General features: G+C 47.5%; 1 protein-coding gene across 11 annotated transcripts in view; it reads left to right on the top strand.

Moving 5' to 3' along the window:
* Positions 1-20,578, top strand: part of CACNA1E (calcium voltage-gated channel subunit alpha1 E) — a 387,895-nt gene that overhangs the window by 352,980 nt on the left and 14,337 nt on the right. For 8 of the 11 annotated variants that reach the window (XM_072831008.1, XM_072831013.1, XM_072831011.1 and 5 more), the window contains 9 exons: positions 251-342; positions 929-1,094; positions 5,640-5,767; positions 10,944-11,040; positions 13,136-13,241; positions 14,087-14,194; positions 14,813-14,913; positions 15,196-15,302; positions 19,275-19,386. In XM_072831008.1, the coding sequence (XP_072687109.1) occupies positions 251-342; positions 929-1,094; positions 5,640-5,767; positions 10,944-11,040; positions 13,136-13,241; positions 14,087-14,194; positions 14,813-14,913; positions 15,196-15,302; positions 19,275-19,386 (1,017 nt within the window). Of the gene's footprint in view, positions 1-250; positions 343-928; positions 1,095-5,639; positions 5,768-8,947; positions 9,045-10,943; positions 11,041-13,135; positions 13,242-14,086; positions 14,195-14,812; positions 14,914-15,195; positions 15,303-19,274; positions 19,387-20,578 lie in introns of all 11 variants that reach the window. The other 3 variants (XM_072831014.1, XM_072831009.1, XM_072831018.1) reach the window with 1 other exon arrangement.

Below are 20,578 nucleotides of genomic sequence, written 5' to 3'. Positions count from 1 at the left end.
TACCTTTTGCTGCCCTGGAGAATGTAACTCCTTGTTCATATCAGGCCGGGAGCATGGGATCCACCAGCCTGTGTGGGTCTGAGTCATCTGCGTCAGGATCAGGCCATGGGGAAGGGCCATGTGTACAGATGGGCCAACCCGCGTAGATGGAGGCACATCTAATATTCATGTGCAGGGCACATCACACAGCTCAGTAATGCTCTTTGTTTGTTTGTTGTTGTTGTTGTTTTTTGTCATTTTTCTTTTCAAGGTATTTGGAAACATAAAATTAGATGAGGAGAGTCACATCAACCGGCACAACAACTTCCGGAGTTTCTTTGGGTCCCTCATGTTACTCTTCAGGTACCTGGATGCATACCACTGGAGCTGGAGCTCTCTTGTCCAGGGGGACAGAATTAGTCTGTCTTTCCCTCCTGTTTGTCTCTATTCCACTTGCTTTGCTCCTGTTAGGACATACCTTAGAGTAGAGGTAGGGGCGGGGGGAGGCAATGCCTCTGAAAACCTGCTCTGATGACAACAGGAAGTTTCCTCAGCATCTCTGACTCGGCAGTGATTTGTAAATTGCAAGTTTAGAGCATGTGCGCCAGGACTCTGAGTGGGGAAAGCAAGGGCGATTTCCTGCACATCAAATTCCAGGTAGCATGGGTGGAAACCCTGGAGGGCCAGTTCACGTGGGGCCGTAGGGAGCCCCACCACTGTCTCCACCACTGTTGGCAGAGACTCCAGAAAGAACAGAGCAGCAGCGGGGTAGGTGGCAGAGCCTGAGAGAGACCTCCTTGGCACATTCCATCCCTAGGATGGAGAGCACCAGCGGGAGACTAACTGGTCACAGAGGATTGAAAGGGCTGGGCCAGCTGGGAAGAAGGGCCAGAAAGAGCATGAGATGTGCAGACCGGCTACTACTAACCAAAATGTCTTTGGGGCTCAGGAGTGCCACGGGAGAGGCCTGGCAGGAGATAATGCTGTCGTGCCTCGGGGAGAAAGGCTGCGAGCCCGACACCACTGCGCCATCGGGGCAGAACGAGAATGAGCGCTGTGGCACCGATCTGGCCTATGTTTACTTTGTCTCCTTCATCTTCTTCTGCTCTTTCTTGGTGAGCAAACCCTGTGTTCTTTGGCTGGAGATGCAGCCTACTTTATCCCCCTTCCTCTTTCCCTCCCCTTCACCACCCCGACCTCCAGGGAACTCTTGAAGGCGGATGCTTAGCAGACTCCTGGGTGAGTGACTGCCCGTGGCTGCCACTGAACAGTTTTTGTTGCCTCTAGGGAAGGATTGCTGTGAGAAGGAATGACAAGTGGAGTGGAGTTTAGGGAATAAATTATTGAGCCTCGTGTTGAATCTGTTGTGACCCAGAGTAAATCTCTCTTCTCAGTACCTCAAGTATTTTATCTTACAGGTAGGGCTAAGAATATCTTCTCTCTCTTTCGGGAGACTTTCAAATGGTTGAGAAAAGGTGCCTCAGAAAAGGTAAAGTGATAGGATTAATAAGAGTAGAGCAGTGACAATATAGTGTCAGAGATGCGGTCTCTCTTATGTCACTATGTTTGATGACAGTTGGCCAGCTTGACAGACATGAAAGGAAATGATTGCTTTGGGCATTTGTAAATATTGAGTGACATATGTGTAGGACACCCACTTATAAAATAGTGAGAAGCCCTAAGTGCCTTAATTCTTTCCTTGGGAGAAAGCATGAATCAGTGCCCTGGCATCCAGAAATCTCTACCCCGTGCAATCATAAACAAGGTGCCACTAGATCAATTAAAGCGTCGATCTGGTGTCTCTGGCTACCCTGACATCCCTCAGCTTGGCTTCACTGCTAATGTCACTGGCTGTACAAAGATCTAAAACTAAAGCAGTGCCACTGAAAAGTGGTTAACTTCACAGCCGTGATGAGTTATGCCCTGCCCAGGCATTTCTGCCTCTCTAAAGTGATCATGAGGGATTTGCCATGTGTCCAGTTCTCTGGTGTGGAAAAGCTCTCAAGAGTGGCTTGCAGGCAGACTTTCGAGGGTGGCCAGCAGGTTAACCTAGCAGGGAGTGAGTCAACTGAAGACGTGGTTAGCCTACATTGTGGTCTTGGCTTTGCTGCTATCCTAGCATGGTCAAAACACTTTCCCTTTTGTAACTTCTGTAAACGAGAGGAAAAATGACTTGATAATAAGGGTATTATTTGCATGGTGAGTGGGTACATGTGTTCTAATACATTCCCTTCTTGTGGGTGTGAAAGGTTTTTCAATGAAAAAAAGAACACAAAGCAGCATCTCAGAGGCACAAGGGTAAAACTGTGAGCAGTCTCTCTGTCAACCAGAGTCAAAGGGAGGAAGGCACATAGGGGTATCAGTGCTTGTTGATGGGGTTGTTGTAGGGTGATATGGAGGAGCACATAGAAGGGCATGTGGAGGGGATCCCTGGGTGGCGCAGCGGTTTGGCGCCTGCCTTTGGCCCAGGGCGCGATCCTGGAGACCTGGGATCGAATCCCACGTCAGGCTCCCGGTGCATGGAGCCTGCTTCTCCCTCTGCCTGTGTCTCTGCCTCTCTCTCTCTCTCTCTCTCTCTCTCTCTGTGTGACTATCATAAATAAATAAAAATTAAAAAAAAAAAGAAGGGCATGTGGATAGCTCAGTTTTATCCTACACAGTGTGAGTGTTTAATAATAAATATTTAAAAAGAAACCAAAGATATAACTGGAAAATTAATTAGAGACTATAAAGGTACTTTGAGAATTTTGAGATAGAGGGTGCTGCATAATTCACATTAATGTTATTTTTAAAGAGGCTATATTCAGTACGAGATGATCTGCTTTCAAATCTCAGCTCTACATGAGATTGACTTTGTGACCTTGGGCAAGTCACACAGCTTCTTCACTCCAGCCAACCACTCTGGAAAGATTTACTGATACACTGTGATGTTCAGGCTGTGCTCTTGGAGCTAAGAATACAAATATGTCTAGGAAGCACTTGTGTCCTCGAAGGCCCAATGGTAATTAAGTCCGCCTCACAAGGTTAGAGCAGCATTGTAACAAATAATAGGGTTGAGTGTGCACAGCACACTGTAGAAGACTGTACAAATGTAAAGCAGTGATTATGCTAACAGTTTTTGTTAACATTACTAATAAGTACTTTAAAAGGAGTGTAAAACATGTGTGGATATGTGGAAACCCCTTTATAACCCAGGCAGTGATTGAATATATTCACTGTGCCTCCAATCTCAGTGACAGAAAGAAAGGCCAGCCCATGCTAGGATTAGGTTCAGCAGCATGAGACAGAAGTCCCCGAATAACAGTGGCTTAACCAAGAGAGGTGTTTATTTCCGTCACATGCCAGGAAAGTCTGGGTGAAGGCAATACAGGCCTTTTATGGTGGCTCTACAGAGTGGTTAGCATCCCCAGACATCACCTCCAAGGGCTAGACCTCCAGGAATCCTCTTATATCCTAGACATTGGGACAGAGGAAGGCAGGTAGGCAGGAGGGCATCATAAGATGGGTTGTTAGGATGCAGGCAGCAGTCTCTCAGTAAAGACTCTCTGAGGAGAAGACTCCAACCACGCCCTGTCTCCAGACTTTCTCCTTGTATGCTGTCTGCATATCTGGCACCTCCATCCACCTAGGAACCAACAGAGAGCCTACTCTCTCACCCCCTCCACCATTGTCTCTCTTAGTCAGGCTTCTTTCACTCATGAGTGACAGAAGGCCCAGCTCCATCTGGCCTAAGCAGAAAGGGATTTTATAGGCACATATACATGTAGAGTCCTAGGGCAGGAGAGGCTCAAGTAAGTTTGTTTGTTTTTAAGATTTTATTTATTTATGCATGAGAGACACAGAGAGAGACAGGCACAGGCACAGGCAGAGGGAGAAGCAGGTTCCATTGGGGGAGCCTGATGTGGGACTCGATTCCAGGACCCCGGGATCACACCCTGAGCCAAAGGCAGACACTCAACCACCCAGGCATCCCTCAAGCAGGTTTCTTTCTCTATTTATGGATCTCTTCTTCCAGGCTCCTCCACATGAGCTCTTTGCTCAAACACCCCCAGCCTGTGTCTCCAGGATGATTGTAACAGCATTTCTAAACCCCAATCCTCACACACTGAAGACTGACAGGGAAGAACGAGTCTATCACCCAGAAGGTTCAGTACCATTTTATTGGCCCTGATTGGATCACCAATCACTGTGGCCCAGAGAACAGGTCAGTGACTGACTGGCTGATGCCTGGGTCACGTGTGACACCCACTGAACCATGTTAACTGGGAATAGGCAGAGGGTGGGGTCTTCAAGAGACCAGATATACAATAAATGAGGACGAGGCAGCCAGGAAGCAAGAACACAATGCTGTTCACTGTACTCAAGTTCTGTCCATTCCACACCCTTTAAGTTTCCATTCCTATCAACACTGCTATCCTGCCGCTGGCTTGGTCCAGGAGCTCCGCAGACTGCTGCCAAGGGTTCTTTCTGGATGAAACAAACCTTAGTCTCTCTCCTAGTTGAAACCCTTTTGGGGGATTCTGTTGTGTCCTCATAATTTAGACCAGAAATGGGCAAACTAAAGCCTATGGGCCAAATCCAGTGTGCCACCTCTTTTTGTATTGCCCCTGAGCTACCAAAGGTTTTTACATTCTTAAATAGCTAAGGAAAAAAAACCCAAAAGATGGATACTATTTCATGAACTGGAAATTACATGAAATTCACATCCAAACTCTTTTCTGATCCCAGTGAAACCTGGGGACACTTCTTTCATGGCTCTTAAAAAAAAAATGTAGCATTTGTATGTTCCTGATACATCACAGTCTCTGCTAAATACTAAGTAAGACTTTAAGAATATTCAAGTAACAATATGTAGTGAAGGCCTGCTGTGGTTTGTTGTTGTTTGTTTTGTTTAAAGATTTTATGTGTTTATTCATGAGACACACAGAGAGAAGCAGAGATGCAGGCAGAAGGAGAACAGGCTCCCCATAAGGAGCTTGACACAGGGCTTGATCCCAGGACCCTGGGATCATGACTTGAGCCAAAGGCAGACACTCAACTACTGAGCCACCCAGGCACCCTGCCTGCTGTGTTTTAAGCAAGGAGCTTGGCACAGGAATGTATCTCTGGACAACAGCTTTCTTATTTCCTCTCCGTAGCACCTGGATCTCTATAACACAGTGGGTGCACAAGAACTGTTGTTGAATAAATAAGTGAGAAAACAGGGTTTTAGAAGCCACTTAGGGGCACGAACAGCTTCCAAGTCATCAAACAGTAAGCCATGCGATGAGCTCTCAGATGTCTTACCAGTTCTTTTGTTGGCTCCTTTTGTGGAGTAAGGGGCGGGGGTGGAAGGAAGGAAGGGAGGGTGGGTGTCAGGCCTTGACTTTGAGAATGTTGTCGCTGTTGCTGCTTCCTCTGCTGCAAAAACACATTAATCGAACAGCTAACAAAATGACTCTTTTTGTGGAGTTCTTTGCAAATATAAAGTGGCATTGAAGAGTGCGGCTTCCACAATGAAATGTGTGGAAATTATAATGAAAACATGTTGCATTGAGCAAGATCAACAGTGCTTTAGTTAGGAACTTCATCCTCACACACTTTTGAATTCTTGGTTTACCTTGAAGCTGTTTTACTGTGTTAGGTTTCCCCTAACTCCTCTTCCCCGCCTTGCCCTCCAGATGCTCAACTTGTTTGTGGCCGTCATCATGGACAACTTCGAGTACCTGACTCGGGACTCCTCCATCTTAGGGCCCCACCACTTGGATGAGTTTGTCCGCGTCTGGGCAGAGTACGACCGAGCTGCATGGTGCGTAGGCCTCTTGGCCATCCCCGGGGAGCCCGTGTCGAGGGCTTCTGGAGTTCCCAAGGAAGGGGTTGGAACTGGATGCCTGCCTGTGACAGAAGGAGAGGAGATTCCTCTGAGTCATGGCCTGTGGAAGAGCCCAAGCCCTCAGATTGGCTCTGGTATCAGGCCAGTCACCAAAAATGTAGCTTCTTTATCTTCGCTTCCTCTCTCATTCCTTCTGTGACAGGCTTTCCTTTTCTTTGCCAATCTCATCACACAGTCTGTACCTCAGAATGGTTGGGTTCGGTTGCCAGAGGACCTTCCAGTAATCTTTTACTTTTCTTTTTTTTTTTTTTTCTTCTTTCCCTTTCAGTGGTTAGTGGGCTCCTTTGAATCACCGGAGTGGGGAGTCGGGGTGGGATGACAAGGGTTTTCTGGACCAGATGAACATCTGATCATCGCAGTCTATGACAATAGCATTTTATTTCTCATCCCTCTCAAAAGATACTATTGAGATAACTCTGAAATTATGTAAAAAAAAAAAAAAACACACACACACACACACAAGCAAGTCATCCATCCAAATGATCCCTTAAATGCTTGAGGATTTTTATTGCATAGAATTGAACTAAATGGCAGGAATTTATGTGAACAACCTCCCCAGATTTCTTTCACTGGTCCAGTATTTCTCCAGTGATGTACCTTCTTGGGCTTTTGAGCAGGGATTGGCAAACTACAGCCTCAGGACTAAACATGGCCCACTGCCTATTTTTGTAAATAAAGCTTTATTAGAATACAGCCATACTCACTCATTTTTATGTATCATCTATGGCAGCTTTCACACTATAAGGCAGAGTTCTATAGTTGTGACAAAGACAGTGTGACCCTCAAAATCAAAAATATTACCTGACTGTTGACAGAAAAGAATTTGTTGATCCCTGCTTTAGAGTATGAAGGCAGCATTTTGGCCCTTCATCGTTGAGGACAGGGTGACCGTTCTGGGCACATTCACTCCGTAGGAACTTTTCTATCCCATGTCATTTTAGTTTTAGGACCTTATCTCACCAATCTACCCATTCTGGTCCCCCTCTAAAAATACTACAAGAAAGGCCATCCTTCACAGGAATGGCCCACGTTGCTTCCACCTGGAGCCCCTGCATAATCTGAGACTCCCTAAAATCTACCCTCCTGTGACACTGTTGAATGTGGGTCAGGTGTTGGAAGTGTCAATCATAATTCCTCTTCCCCTCAGTAATTATTAACAACTTAGAGCACAGAGTTCTCCAAATCCATTTCTGTTGCCATGGCTGTGCAATGGCTTTTACTTTCTGGACCTACTTTTTAGTAGATAGGCTGCTTAGGAAGCCACTGGCGGTGTGTTAGAGGGAATATAGCCAGGGCCTGCATCAAATCAGCCCTGTGGCCTTGCACAAGTCACATAACCACACTCAGCCTCCTCATCTGTAAAATGTTGATGATGATGATGATGCCCTGCCTACCTTGAAGGGTGGCCATGTGGATTATATTAGATCATATATGTAACTGGTGTCACAAGTGACAATTACCATACTGGAAAGCAACTAGAAATTATGGAACATTCGTTTGTAAAGCAAGGATGGCCATGAGACAGGGAGCCTGAGAAGGGACATCTTCCCTTGCCTAAGAGAGGAGAACTCCTAGCAGAGGAGCTCATTGCTCACCTAGCCTCAGTCAGGCATCCTTGGCTTTCGGAAACCCCAGCTTCCTGTGCTTTCGTGTTATCTTGGGACCCAAAAAACTTGTGCATTAAACATGCTCCTCCCCACTCACTCCAGCTGCTGGGAAGAAAGGATTCCATGAGAACTAAAAAAAATCATGAGACTTAGATCTAAGAGCTATGAACAAAAATAGAAAGGAGAACCTCTCCTGCTTCAGAATTCACAGCGTAATAGTCTGGTTAGAGTTTCTTTGGCTTTCTCTTTGAGCTGCAGGGTGGGGTGGGGGGAACTAACAAGGAAAACGTGAGCCAATGTCTTCAAAAGGAAGACGGATACAGAACGCAGAGAACACCAGCTTATAGGAAGCATGAACCCACCCACATCCCATCTCAAGAAACAAAGAACAAATGATTAAATGAACTTCCTCTCAAGAATCAAGAGACTTGAAGTACCGATGAGCTGCTATTTAGAAAAAGAGGAGGAATTAACACCAAAATCAAGAAAAGACTGGAAAGAATAAAGCTGGGGCGGAGCCTCACATGGCTGCTGACTAGGACTGGATCCTCAGAGGTGGACATGATTTCAGGTAGAAACCATGGTCCATACCAGGATGTGGCTTCCTTGTTCTGGTCTCTGATGGAGCAGATGCATTAGCCACTGGAAACTAATCAATTGCTGATTCTGTCCTTCCTGCAGAAAGCCAGGACTCACTAGCAGGCCCTTGTGATAGAAGGGTGATAAGAGCTCACGTTGTTCCTGGAATTCTGGCTGGATCAGACCAGGTTGCCTGGGGGCTGGCAGGAGCAGAGGCAGAGGAAGACCATCCATGGGACCCTCCCAGGCTGCTCTCTGAGCACAGATCCGGGCAGGCTCCCACTGAAGTGAGCAGAGCTGGCCCAGGCTGAACTCGGAAACAGTCTGTCACCACGAGAAGCAAAGCCCTGTGCAAATCCCCTTATGCTAACTCTGCGTCTTGCTAACTAGCCCAACGGGAAATATGTCTCTCCTGGGCTGCAAAGAGATACTGACTTCCCACTGCCCCCGACAAGCAGGTCTGAGCCACTGACTGTCATCAGCGTCTGTGAAAAGCACACAGGCAGTCCACTCCATGGCAGCCTGGCACCTGCTCTCAACAGCTGTCTGAGGCATTTGTGAACCATCAAGCTGCATTCTTCAAGGCCTGGCTCAAGCCACCACTCATTTTCTGCAGCTGGCTGAGTATGGGCCAGATAGGTGTCTCGGGGTGCTCCTGGTCATTTGGCAGTCCCTTTGGGCCTGGGCGGGCTCGGATATCCTTAGAGAACCAGGGGCAGTGCAGTTCAGCAAGGAGATGGTTGTCTGATGCTTACTGTTCTCAGTTTCTCCTGGCCTGACCTTGCCAGGTCCCAGGAAAAAAAAAAAGCTGCTCTTCCTCTTCCAGCCGTCGACATCATGGCTAAACTGTCATGTCTTTCCCACCCTGTTCTGAGTGTCCTATATTAACCTGCCTGTGCTTCCTTTACAGCGGCAGGATCCCGTATAAGGATATGTACAAATTAGTGCGGGTGATCTCGCCGCCTCTGGGCCTGGGAGAGAACTGCCCCTACAGGGTGGCTTGCAAGGTTTGCCTCCCAGTCCCCAGCCGTGACAGGCCGTGGGGTGCAACTTCGAACCCTCCTCTCCGTTCTGCTCCACCACCACTGCGCCACATGAGGGAACCTTCATGTTGCTTTCCTTTGAGTTTAAAGAGGTCCAAACCCTCCCAGAACCAGCAGCTGTTACATAAGGAAGAAGGGCACATTTGGGGAGGGGGGAAGGCAGAAGAAAGGACTTAATACAGAAGGCCGATTTGACCTCTCTCACTTTTCAGCACATGCACACACTCCGTCACGTGTGTATTATACACACACACACACACACACACACGTACACTCTGTCTCTCTCCCCACTCCGTCTTAACCTGTAGGTTACACCAGAGGGACCTCTCTGTCCTCCAGAGAATGTAGACATCTTCACTGGTTTCCCTTCGCTGGAGAACAGAGAGCCTCCTTTTGGTAAAAATAGTGTCATCCTCCCATGTGTAAAGTAGCAAAGTGTGATTCTAGTCATCATCCCTATCCCTGCACATCCTCCAGCTCCTGGGTAGTTTGGCCAGAAGAGATTGTAAAATCTTGAGGATAGAAAGGAGCTGAGAAACCATAAAGAATCAGAGCAAAAGGTGAGAGTGGCGAGAGAGGGTAGCCTTGGTGGCGTGTGGAAGAATGCAGTAGCTCAGGGGGTCTGGGAAGGTCTTTGTAGGTGACGGAGGGCTCCTAAGCAGATTTCTTCCCTTAGGATCCTCCATATACTGCTGAGGGGAGGAAGGGGTCTGTCATAACTGCCGCATCACTGCTTATTTATGAGCCCAAGGACGTTGTTCAGGAGCACATAGGACCCCTTGCCCCTTCAACTCTTCCGGGCCCTGGGAGCTCAAGAGGAGTGGCCCTGCCAAGCCTCCATCCAAGGCCAAGCCCGCTAGAGAAGGAAGCCTCTCCTGGTGCTGCAGGAGGGAAGGGTGGGCTCTCTGGGCGTAGCACGGTCCGGCAGCCAGCAGAAGATTTAGGCCCAGGAAGATGCCTGCACGGGCAATGGCAATGGGAAGGAGCTGGCTTGGGGGTTGGTGATACAGTGATCCCGGCCCCCAGGAGGCCAAACAGCTGCCTCTGCTGAGACTCTTTAAACTCCACCCCGGTGAAACCTGCAGCCGCATGTGGGGAGAGCCGGGAGGGCAGCATGGCATGCGAGATGCTCTTCCTCCTTCTGGTTTGGTTTCTTCTGTCCCCAGCATGCCATCACCCTGGGGCATGCCTAGAGTAAAGAGCACTCCTCCCCGCAGAGCCAGGTGGAAGCAACGGGCCGACTCGGGAAAGCAGCCCACCACAGTTTCAGTGCAAGTTGCCGCCTCCTGCTGCACACACTCACGGAGGGGGGATACACGACGTTCTTGCCTGTGGGTTCAGAGGAGGAGAAAGGCCCTCCCTCTGGGTCGGGGCCCCATCCCAGCTGGGGCCATAAATCCTAACCCGTGGCTGGAGCACCGTCTATCCGTTTTATACCGCTCACACACAGCCCTGGGAATTGAAAACCGGCTTGTGTTGTTGAATGGGGGTTGGAGAGAGTGAACAGCCCAGTAGGCTCATGACCATCCAGGAGGAGCAAACGAGTCCCCAGGACTGCACACCAAGGTCAGAGGGACCAGAGGTTGCCCTCAATGTTCCCGGGTCTGTGTGGGGCGTGATATAAATCCGCACCAGGATGGAGTCACATGTACGATTTGCCTTGATTAACAGGTTTCCTGTTCTTTTTCTGTTTGTCCATTTTGTTTTGTTTTCTGTATTATTTTGTTTGTTTTGTTTCGGCTCTCTGGGAATGCCTGTTCTCCTCTCCTCCCGGTCTGCATCCTGCTCCCCACTTCTGTTCCTTCCCCTGCCACCCTCCCCGCCGACCCGCCCCGTCCCCACTTACCACCCCTCCATGAGCAGTGGCCGCATCCATTATACTGAGATGTATGAAATGCTGACTCTCATGTCACCACCGCTAGGCCTCGGCAAGAGATGTCCCTCCAAAGTGGCATATAAGGTAGACCACCCCTTCCTTTGTTCTGGGCTAGAGACTGGCAGGAAATGGGACCCAGCTGTGGGGAGGCCAGAACATGGGGAGGAAGCTGGGCTGGGGAGGTGGAGGAGGGAACCAAGGGGGAAGGAAATGATGAGATGGAAGGGCAGGGAAGGTTCCTGGAAGCACAGAGTCCTGAAACAATGTGGAGGATGGTTGGCAAGACTTTTCACCTTGGGGCGTTCTGTGTGTGATTTTGCATTTCTATAAGTGTGTGGCTTCTTGTGAGCAGATTACTAGGAAGGAGGTGTTAACTAGCGTGTTTCCGCAGAGGAGGCAGAGTGGTGACCGGTAGGATAGCATATATGCACAAGAAGGAAGCCTATAGCAAAACCGCTATCAGAGCCTGTTAAAAAGAACAAACAAACAAAAAAAAACCTTCGATTAGACAAACTAAGGAAATAATGCAGAAATGTATCTAAACGCGGTTCCAGAAATTTGTAGGAGAGAGGCAAATCCTTAACAAATTTCTTCTTCTTTGACATAGGAAGGAACTGTGGCATGGTTCCTTCTAGATATCGGGAGAAAAAGAAGAACATGAGTTCTATGATACATGACGAAGGATCCGGCCCCCTTCCCCCATCAGCTCAGCTGCCAGGTTCTCTTGTCAGTACAAGAGAAAAGGTGACAACGGCACAAGTTGTGCTCAGCATTAGATTTGCATTACTGGCCTCACTGATGACGGGGGCTGGCCCCATAGTGACAGGTGGATTCCCCATGCTTGCTCAGCAGCATTATATATTGGAAGTCACCTGCCATTAGGGTACCCAGAGCTTTAGGGCCTAATTTTTTTTCTCCACCCATTAGTAATAGTTCCTGTATGGTGTTTAGGCTGACCCAGAACTCTGGAGCTCTTTCATCTAGGAACACACCACAGCAATGTGCCACTTGTCTAGAAGCTTAAGGAAGTGGGAGAGAGATGGAACTCAGAAACAAACAAGAAACTGACTTTACACTCTAAGACACCATGTCTGTGGAATCACATTAGGCGAGATGTTCCAATGGCGCATTAGAGATCCTGCCTTGGGAAGAGACACATCCCTCCCTGCTAGGCTGGTGGTTCTGCCAGAGGACCTTCTGCTGCTGCTACCTCAAAGTTGTACAGCTCCAGAGAGCATCTCCTTGGAACAGGGCCCTTTAGGGTCCAGCACATGGCTCTCCATGCACAGCTGATGGGCTGGCATCCTTTTTGCTCATGATGGCCACATCCAAAAGTACCAGGTGGTGGAATGTGGCATTGAGTTCTTTGAACTTCTGGGATGAAGTTTGGAGGGAGAGAGGGTGCCGGGATGGGGTGGGGGGAGGTAAAGGATTCCAAAAGCAAGATACTCTCTGGAAAGTGGATTTGGCCATTTCAGTTTGATCCTTTCGTCTGGGTAAGGGGAACAAGGCCTGCCCACTCTGCTCCTGCCTTGGTCACCCTTCTCTCATTTTCTCTCCTCTGCTCCCCCAACCTTCTTCCCCTAGACCCTGTTTGCACTCTCTTCCTTTTCCATCCTGCTCCACCTCATCCTTTTTGGATAAGTTGGACTTATGCATGTTTAATCATGTGCTGGCAAATTTCACCTTTTAAAGACTCAAAAAGGGGGCATCAGGATGCATCTTTCAAGTCAAATAAGCAAAACAGAATCTCCCCCATCCCTTTCTTTCCGTTTGCATTTTGGGGGCATCCATGGGACAAGGGGGAACAGAACAGCCTCGAATCAGGGAATGGAGTCACCTCCCAGAGCTGACTCTTCTCTCTGAGCCATTTCTCTTAGAAATCACTTTCCACCCCTATCAAAGACATTCCTAGGACCATGGAGGAGTCCTGCAGAATGCTCAGTCCCCCTTCTTTTGGAATTCGGCACCATCCGCTAGGAAAAAACAAACTCAATAACTACATAGCAGTGAATGAACCCTAAGTGAGAGGCAAGGAGAGGAGGTGGGAATGGGGACAGGGAATCCTTGCCCTTCTTTTTTGTCTCTGCATTTGACCCCTGTAATTTGCTTCTCTGCTCACCGAGGTTTCTTTCGATATTTTTTTCCTCCTGCTGTTTCTTTTCTCTCTTTCGCACAGAGGTTGGTCCTAATGAATATGCCAGTAGCTGAGGACATGACAGTCCACTTCACCTCCACACTGATGGCTCTGATCCGGACAGCCCTGGACATCAAAATCGCCAAAGGTGAGCTGGGGATGGAAAAACAGGAGTCTAGAATAACTCACCCAAGGTGGCAGAGGATGGAGAGGTGCAAACTTGCATCCGTCTGATAGCGCCACGATGTGCAAATGTGCTACAGGGTCCTAGTTTCACCTCTGACTCAGAAATGTTTGTCATTTCTCCCTGGAAAAATGGTTTGATAATCTCTGTGGCTCCTTTCAGCTCACCAGCATGTGCTCTTCAGTGGCTGGCACACAGTAGGCATTTTAGAAGTGTTTGCTTATTGAACAAATGAGTTTTGATTTTGTCTTTTTCTTATGTGGTTTCTCTATGATGCCCTGGAAGGTGTGTGATGGGTGCTCTCAGGGCAGTCCTTTGCTCCTCTCAATTTCTGATTCAGTGATTTAGGAGAAAAAAGGATCACTACTTCTAGAGACCTCCAGCCTGTCTGCTCTTGCCTGATCCAAATCCTCTTTAAAATCAGGTCACTCAGACTATGGAGTCAGACTTGCTGGAAGAATTGATGTACGTATAATGAGGCAGGGGAGGCTCCTTATGGCTCTTTTCATTTTGTCCTCTGATACATTAAGCACCTGGGAGGTGTTTCAAATGAATGAGGAAGGTGCTCTTGGTCTTGGGGCCTCAGATCTCTGTGACACGGTATCTCTGAGTCACTAGAAAGGGGAGCCAAAATGTGTTCTGCTTCTTCAGCAGAAAGACGTGGTATTACAAGATCCACTGTCACCAAGTGCCAGGATTTCCTCTGAGGATATGAGGTGCCATGCTGATTCAGCTCCCACCCCCATCTATTCCCTCCAGCCTTGTTATTTGTGTGTCTGTTCTATTTATTAAAATTTCTCTTATTCTAGGTGGTGCAGACAGGCAGCAGCTAGACTCGGAGCTGCAAAAGGAGACCCTGGCCATCTGGCCTCACCTGTCCCAGAAGATGCTAGACCTGCTTGTGCCCATGCCCAAAGGTGTGGGGTCTCCTCCTGGGTAGTGTTGTCGCTGTGGGCTCAGCATGCCAAGGTCACATCTGTCGGGTGGAGGGGGGGAATAGGAAGTGATCAAGGAGATAAGGAAAGGTGGCTCTTTTATCCTTAGGGGAAATCCAGATCCCCCACTTCTTAATCCCTTTTGCATGAATTGGAAGGTTTTGTTTGTTTTCTCCCCACCCCCTCCAAGATTGGTCACTGTAGTTGTGGGTAAAACTTCTTGAGTGCATAGCTCTCTCCCTGCACATGATAGTGTTCAGCAAACCCTCCCACAGTTGGGAATAAGGTGACTTATTCTATGCAGCTGTGACTTAGAGATAGCACTGGAGATCAGCAGAGCTGATGCTTATTAATACGTGGTTTATCATCAGTATCCTTACCCTCTCTGGGTGGCTGTGGAAGCTCCCTGAGGGTAGATACAGGACCTCGTCACTTTGTATTCCCAGGGTCCGGCACCTGTGGCGCTCTCCATAAATGTTGGCTAGATGGGTGGCTGAGGGAGCAGACCTACTTCAGAGAGTGGGAAAGCTTGTGAGGTGTCCTCACTCTCTGCCACCTGTCTTCTCCCTATTCCCTTCCATGCCACACTTGTGGTTTTAGCCTCTGACCTGACTGTGGGCAAAATCTATGCAGCAATGATGATCATGGACTACTATAAACAGAGTAAGGTGAAGAAACAGAGGCAGCAGCTGGAGGAACAGGTGAGAGTCAAGGACAACTTGGGAGTCGGTGGGCCACGAGGAGTCCCAGGAGGGCCCCTATAGGGACAGGCCTGCGCCTCCCTGGGGCATGGTGCCCTGCAAGCGCTAGAAGCAGAGGAAGGAGTGCAGCATGCAGGAACCTTCTAGTGTTGGAGATTAGAAACTCAGGGGATCAGAGGATCAGGCATGCTCCTGTCTTACCCAAGTGATTTGTATTTCCCATCCCCCCCCATGAGCATACCCCATAGTCACATGAGTTCCTCTTTCCTACTTTTAATACAGAAAAATGCACCCATGTTCCAGCGAATGGAGCCCTCATCTCTGCCTCAGGAGATCATTGCTAATGCCAAAGCCCTGCCCTATCTCCAGCAGGACCCCGTTTCAGGCCTGTGAGTATTACCAAAGGTCCACAGCTGGCCTGCTTGCATCCCATCACCAGTGCCATCATGCAGGCCCAGAAACGCCTAAGAAATAATAGTTCTGAGCCAAGCAATCCTTTCTCTGAGGTTGAGACAACAATATATATATTTTTTATTTTAAAACAGTTCTTCAGCAAGGGTAATAGCAAGTTCGGCACTGGGGCCAGCCCGAGAGAGAGAGAGAGAGAGAGAGAGAGAGAGAGAGAGAGAGAGCACTGTGAATGGACAAAGAAGGAAGGGCACATGTTAGTGTCATCACTCTACAACTAAGAAACTGGAGACTAAATAAGCTGCCCAAAGTCATGTGGCTAGTAGGAAGCTGAACTGAGGTTAAGTTTGTTATCCTTAACTCCAGAGTATTCCCACTGCACTATTATCAGTAATGAACAAAAGGAATGGTAGATAAGGAAAAGAAAAAAAAAAAAAGCCTGTATTAGAAGTGGAAACAAAACATCAGTTAAGGAAGTTGCCAACTCTTAGCCCCTCCATTGGTCGTTAGCCTAAATGATGTATTATGGCATACATATCTCGTTATAATAACACAATCTTTCTGTCATCAGCAAACACGTACAAGTATCCAAAGGGCAGGAGTCCCTCTACCTCACATGAGGAAGTTTTTGTGGTTGGATTTAAGCCAGTCCTAGTTCTCATGGAGCCAGTAATCACTAAATACCACAACTTCAGTAATTATCAGAGGAATGAAATCAGGGCCTGGGAATGAGACCCTGGATCAGAAGGCCATTTGGAATTTCTCACACCATGAATCCCTTTCAGCCTGTGGTGTTAGACACCTGTGCTTGAAAAGCACTGATCTCGGAGGTCACAAGGTAACACATGTGCAAGAGAAGCAAAGGACCAACATCATGATCAAAGCTATTATTGATCTTTACAAATATTTGATGGTATAAGATAGCAAGGTATGAAAAAAAAAAGCAAGGTATGGCTTCACGTGTCTATAGAAAACCAGGAGATGTTTATCTTTGGTCTGTGTAGGAAGGGAGGTATGACTGGAGCAGTGGAAGTCCAGTGTCTTTCTCAAGGACTTTGGCTTAGAAAGGAGGGCACCCCTCCACCGAGATCTCCCTCACCCCACCAGTTTACCATACATGTCTCCCACCATGGCATCAAACCACTTTCTTCCCATGTTTATTGATTCATTTACTCCTTGATTTGACCAATATTTTTTTAAAAATCCTATATGATAGAAAAGCTGGCTCAGACACTCGGGATTTCACTGATCACAGCCCTCATGGAGACGAATCCTGAAAAAAAAATTACAAAAGTAACGAAGGTTAAAATGCAGAAGGGTAGCCTATTGCGATGCCACTGAAGGGAAGTAGCACATCTGGTTCGAGGGTTTGGGGAGGCCTCCCTGTGCAAAGTGAGACTCAGAGGCATGGTCTTCAAGACAGGGGAGAGTGGGATAAGCCTCAGGAACCTGACAACTGTCAGAATGGCTGGAGCACGGGGAGCTCAGTGAGGCCAACAGGTGGAAGCATTATAAGCAGAATACAGAAGTGAGAGTTGATCTAAGGGCCATGGGGTTTTACTCATCAGTGGGACATGATCAGACAGGGCTTTTTATTTATTTATTTTTTTTTTTTTAATTTTTTTATTTATTTATGATAGTCACAGAGAGAGAGAGAGAGAGAGAGAGAGAGGCAGACACATAGGCAGAGGGAGAAGCAGGCTCCATGCACCGGGAGCCCGACGTGGGATTCGATCCCGGGTCTCCAGGATCGCGCCCTGGGCCAAAGGCAGGCGCCAAACCGCTGCGCCACCCAGGGATCCCCCAGACAGGGCTTTTTAAAGATGATTCTTGAAACCAGTCTGGACAATAGAACTGCTTTTAGTATGTGACTGCCATTGTGCTAATCATTAATGACTGTGACTTGGACTAACAGGCTGGAGATGAGGCGAGATGCTCAGACCTGAAATATTTCCAGTAGGGAGACTGGGTGGGATTTGATGATTGATTTGCCTCAGGGAGTGAAGGAGAGGGAAAAATAAAAGATGACTCCCAAGTTTCTGGCCTACACCTTGGGGTGGATGTTGGCATGTTTCCTGAAAGGGGGATGTTGGCATGTTTCCTGAAAGGGGGACACTGGTGGAGGAGCAGGCTGGTTCCTCAGGACCTCCTGCCATCATTGAGCTTATACCTGCTGGAAAGCTACTCATGAAGCAGAATTGCTAGAAAGAACAGTTGTCATTTTCTGTGATTTGTATGAGGAAGAAAACAACATGGCACAATCTGAGTCCATGTGAGCTCTGGCAAGGGGAAAAATCAAAGCGTATTTCCTTCACAAGGTAAATTTGAAAGAATGAATTCAAAATGATATGAAAAGAGTTGGGTTGGGAAAAAAGCTTTCTGCTCTCTGGGAAGAGTCTGTATTAACATCTTGAGGCAGAGAGAAGCCGGGTGGGCACATTCAATGAACTAGGAGAGTCCAGTGTGTCTGAAATTCAGGAGCAGGAGGTACAGGGCAAGAGAAAGGAACTAGATCATGAGAGGCCATATTCCAGACTTTATCCTGACAATGAGGAACCAGACAAGGTTTTTAAAGTAGGAAGGATGTCATCTCGCTTCAAGTTCTTCAACTCTATGAGCTTGTTTGGTAATCCCAAGGGTCCTCTCTACCTGTGGGGGATTCTGGGATTTCTCATAGAGCAGTGCTCATCTTGCTCCTCGAGGTTCTCAGAAGGCCTCTGAGGAAGATGACTGACATGTAAGCAGGTCATTTAAATATCAGATCACTCTGTGTCAGTTGTGAGAATTCAGCAAACATCCTCCTGGCAGCAAGGGGACAGGTGGGGGTGACTCTGCTCTTCAGATCTCTCCCTGTGATCCCAGTCCAGGTAAGATTGTGCCTGTGGATTAATTTTTAAGTAAATTTGTTCATGCCTCGCATTTTCCAGTGGATGCATTCATGAGTGCAATACTCTCAACGATGAAATGGCTGTCCCTGGAGCACGAGATCATGCCCCATCTCTCCCTCCGGCCCCACCATTTTTGAGAGCTGTGGCTCAGTCCCTGACCACTGTCCCTCCCACCACCAGGAAGCTTACTCTGCATTTTTGAGGAGGTCAGAGGGCACCTGGTACTATGCTAGTAGCAGTGAATGGCAGCAACAGCCATCTTCTCAGGAGAGACTGGCTACTTCTGTTTCTCCTAAGTATCCCATTTGGCTAAGAGTGCCTACAGATACCAAGCAGTGGTTTAATAACAGGCACACTGGGACAGCTCACCATAGCTTTCATTCACAGGCCTCTTACCTCATCACCATTTAGGTATCCTCCTCCATAGCCATCAACCCAGAAGTTACCAACCTCCGCACCACCACCTCAGAGATCATTGCACCTAGTTCCTAAACCAACAGACATAGTGTCTGGCACAGAGCTATCCTTCGATAAATGCTCATGGCATTGAATTGTTTAGTTTGGCCAAGGATGTTGGCACAATAAAACCGTATTTCTACTGAAACTGGAGGAAATTATTTAAAAGACCATGACTGCTTAATATTTAAACAAACTGTTCACTGTTTAAACTACAGTATTTTTTTTTTTACTGCTGAAGGGAGAAACTGAGCAGAAACAGGTTTGTAATTGAGCATTGGTCTTCCATATGGCTGAGTGTGACAAATAATGCCGTTTGTCACAGATAGTCTAGTCACCAGCAGAATGATGAATGGTTCCAAATGCAGGTTGAAAACAGTGGCTTCTCCTTCCAATGCTTTTTTTTTTTTTTTTTTTTTTTTTTACTTTTTAATTCTAGGATCCAGCCTGTCAGTTACCAGCCTTACAAAGCCAGCTAGTACTGATAGGTGTCACCCTTTGCCTGGGAAGGAAGTCCTATCTGGGGTGGGAATTAGTAGCGGCAGCTATGACATGACTTTCTCTTTCTCTCATGAACATGTTACCTCTTACTTTGCCATTGCTTTTCAGGAGTGGCCGTAGTGGATACCCTTCGATGAGTCCACTCTCCCCCCAGGAAATATTCCAATTGGCTTGTATGGATCCAGCCGATGATGGACAGTTCCAGGAACATCAGTCTCTGGTGAATCAATGAGTTACATGACCTCACAAATACATCCTTGGTTTCCTGATCCCTCCCACTGTCATTTCCAAATTTTATTTCATAGCTAAGGGTTTATCAGGAAAACCCTGCCAGTTAGCCACCCTCCTGTCCCTCCTTTCATGGTTCAGTTTCTCATGTTCTCTGACAAATGCTCCCTCTGTGGGTTTTAGAATCCCAGAGGCCCCTTACCTGCTGCAGGTACTTCGATTGCTTCAGGCCAAACCTTCTTAATTTATGCCTGCAAGCAGCAAATATAGAAGCAAGAGTCACAAATTCTTGCCTTTGATACAGAGCCTTAGGATGAATCATCAGAATGAGTGGAACCAAATGGACAGCTTACTGTAGCCAGGTGCTGTTTCTGGGAAACACAGGAATGCTCTATGCCAGCCCTTTGGAGGTACTCATCTCCTGGGTAACTCAGGGAATCAGATGTGAGTGACTTAGCTATCTGCTAAGAGTTACAGAAGAATCTCTTACCTTTTTTCTGTGTCCCTTTTGGTCACAATTCTATAAATCAAGTTCATATAGGAGGTCCCTAAAATCCCTCTCTAGGGCCTAGAGTTTTTCATTAACATAAATAGTAAAATTCCTGAGAAACCTATTGAATCAGGTTGAAGTTTGAAGAAGGCAGGTTGGGGGGAGGGGAGCATTGACTTTAGATTTTGCTAATGCAAAGCTAAAATGCGATTCTTAATGATAATAGACTTTACTATTAACCTTAGTTCAGGAGTTGTGAGAGCAAGTTCCCTCCAGAGCTTAGAATAAAGCTCAAGTGTTCGCAAGTCTGGAAAGGAAAAGACAAAACTCAACATTTGCAAAAGTCCATATTAGACAGTTTATCCTGAGTTCTGTGTCACTTTGATTATAATTCATCTGTGTTTTTTCTCTTCCCTTCTCTCCTGACCCCCTCCACTGCTACCGTGCACCCCAGAGCCATCCTGGATGGATGATGTGGGTGGAGTGTGGGACTGGCCTGTTTATGGAGTACATGTCTGTTGGCATAGGTACCCTTAGAGGGAGGGCAAGACCCTCCACTAGCTCAGACAAATAGGTGATTCCAACTCCTGCGACTGCTGAGACAGGGAATTCTGTGTAGATGTGTGGGAGACTGCTAGACCAGACCCTCTCAGAGTGGGTTTTCTTGGTAAGGTAAGCAGGAATCCTTGGACTA

Source organism: Canis lupus, chromosome 6 (genome assembly GCF_048164855.1).
Source record: "Canis lupus baileyi chromosome 6, mCanLup2.hap1, whole genome shotgun sequence".
NCBI classification, from domain to species: domain Eukaryota; kingdom Metazoa; phylum Chordata; class Mammalia; order Carnivora; family Canidae; genus Canis; species Canis lupus.
This window is presented reverse-complemented; position numbering and strand designations above follow the sequence as displayed.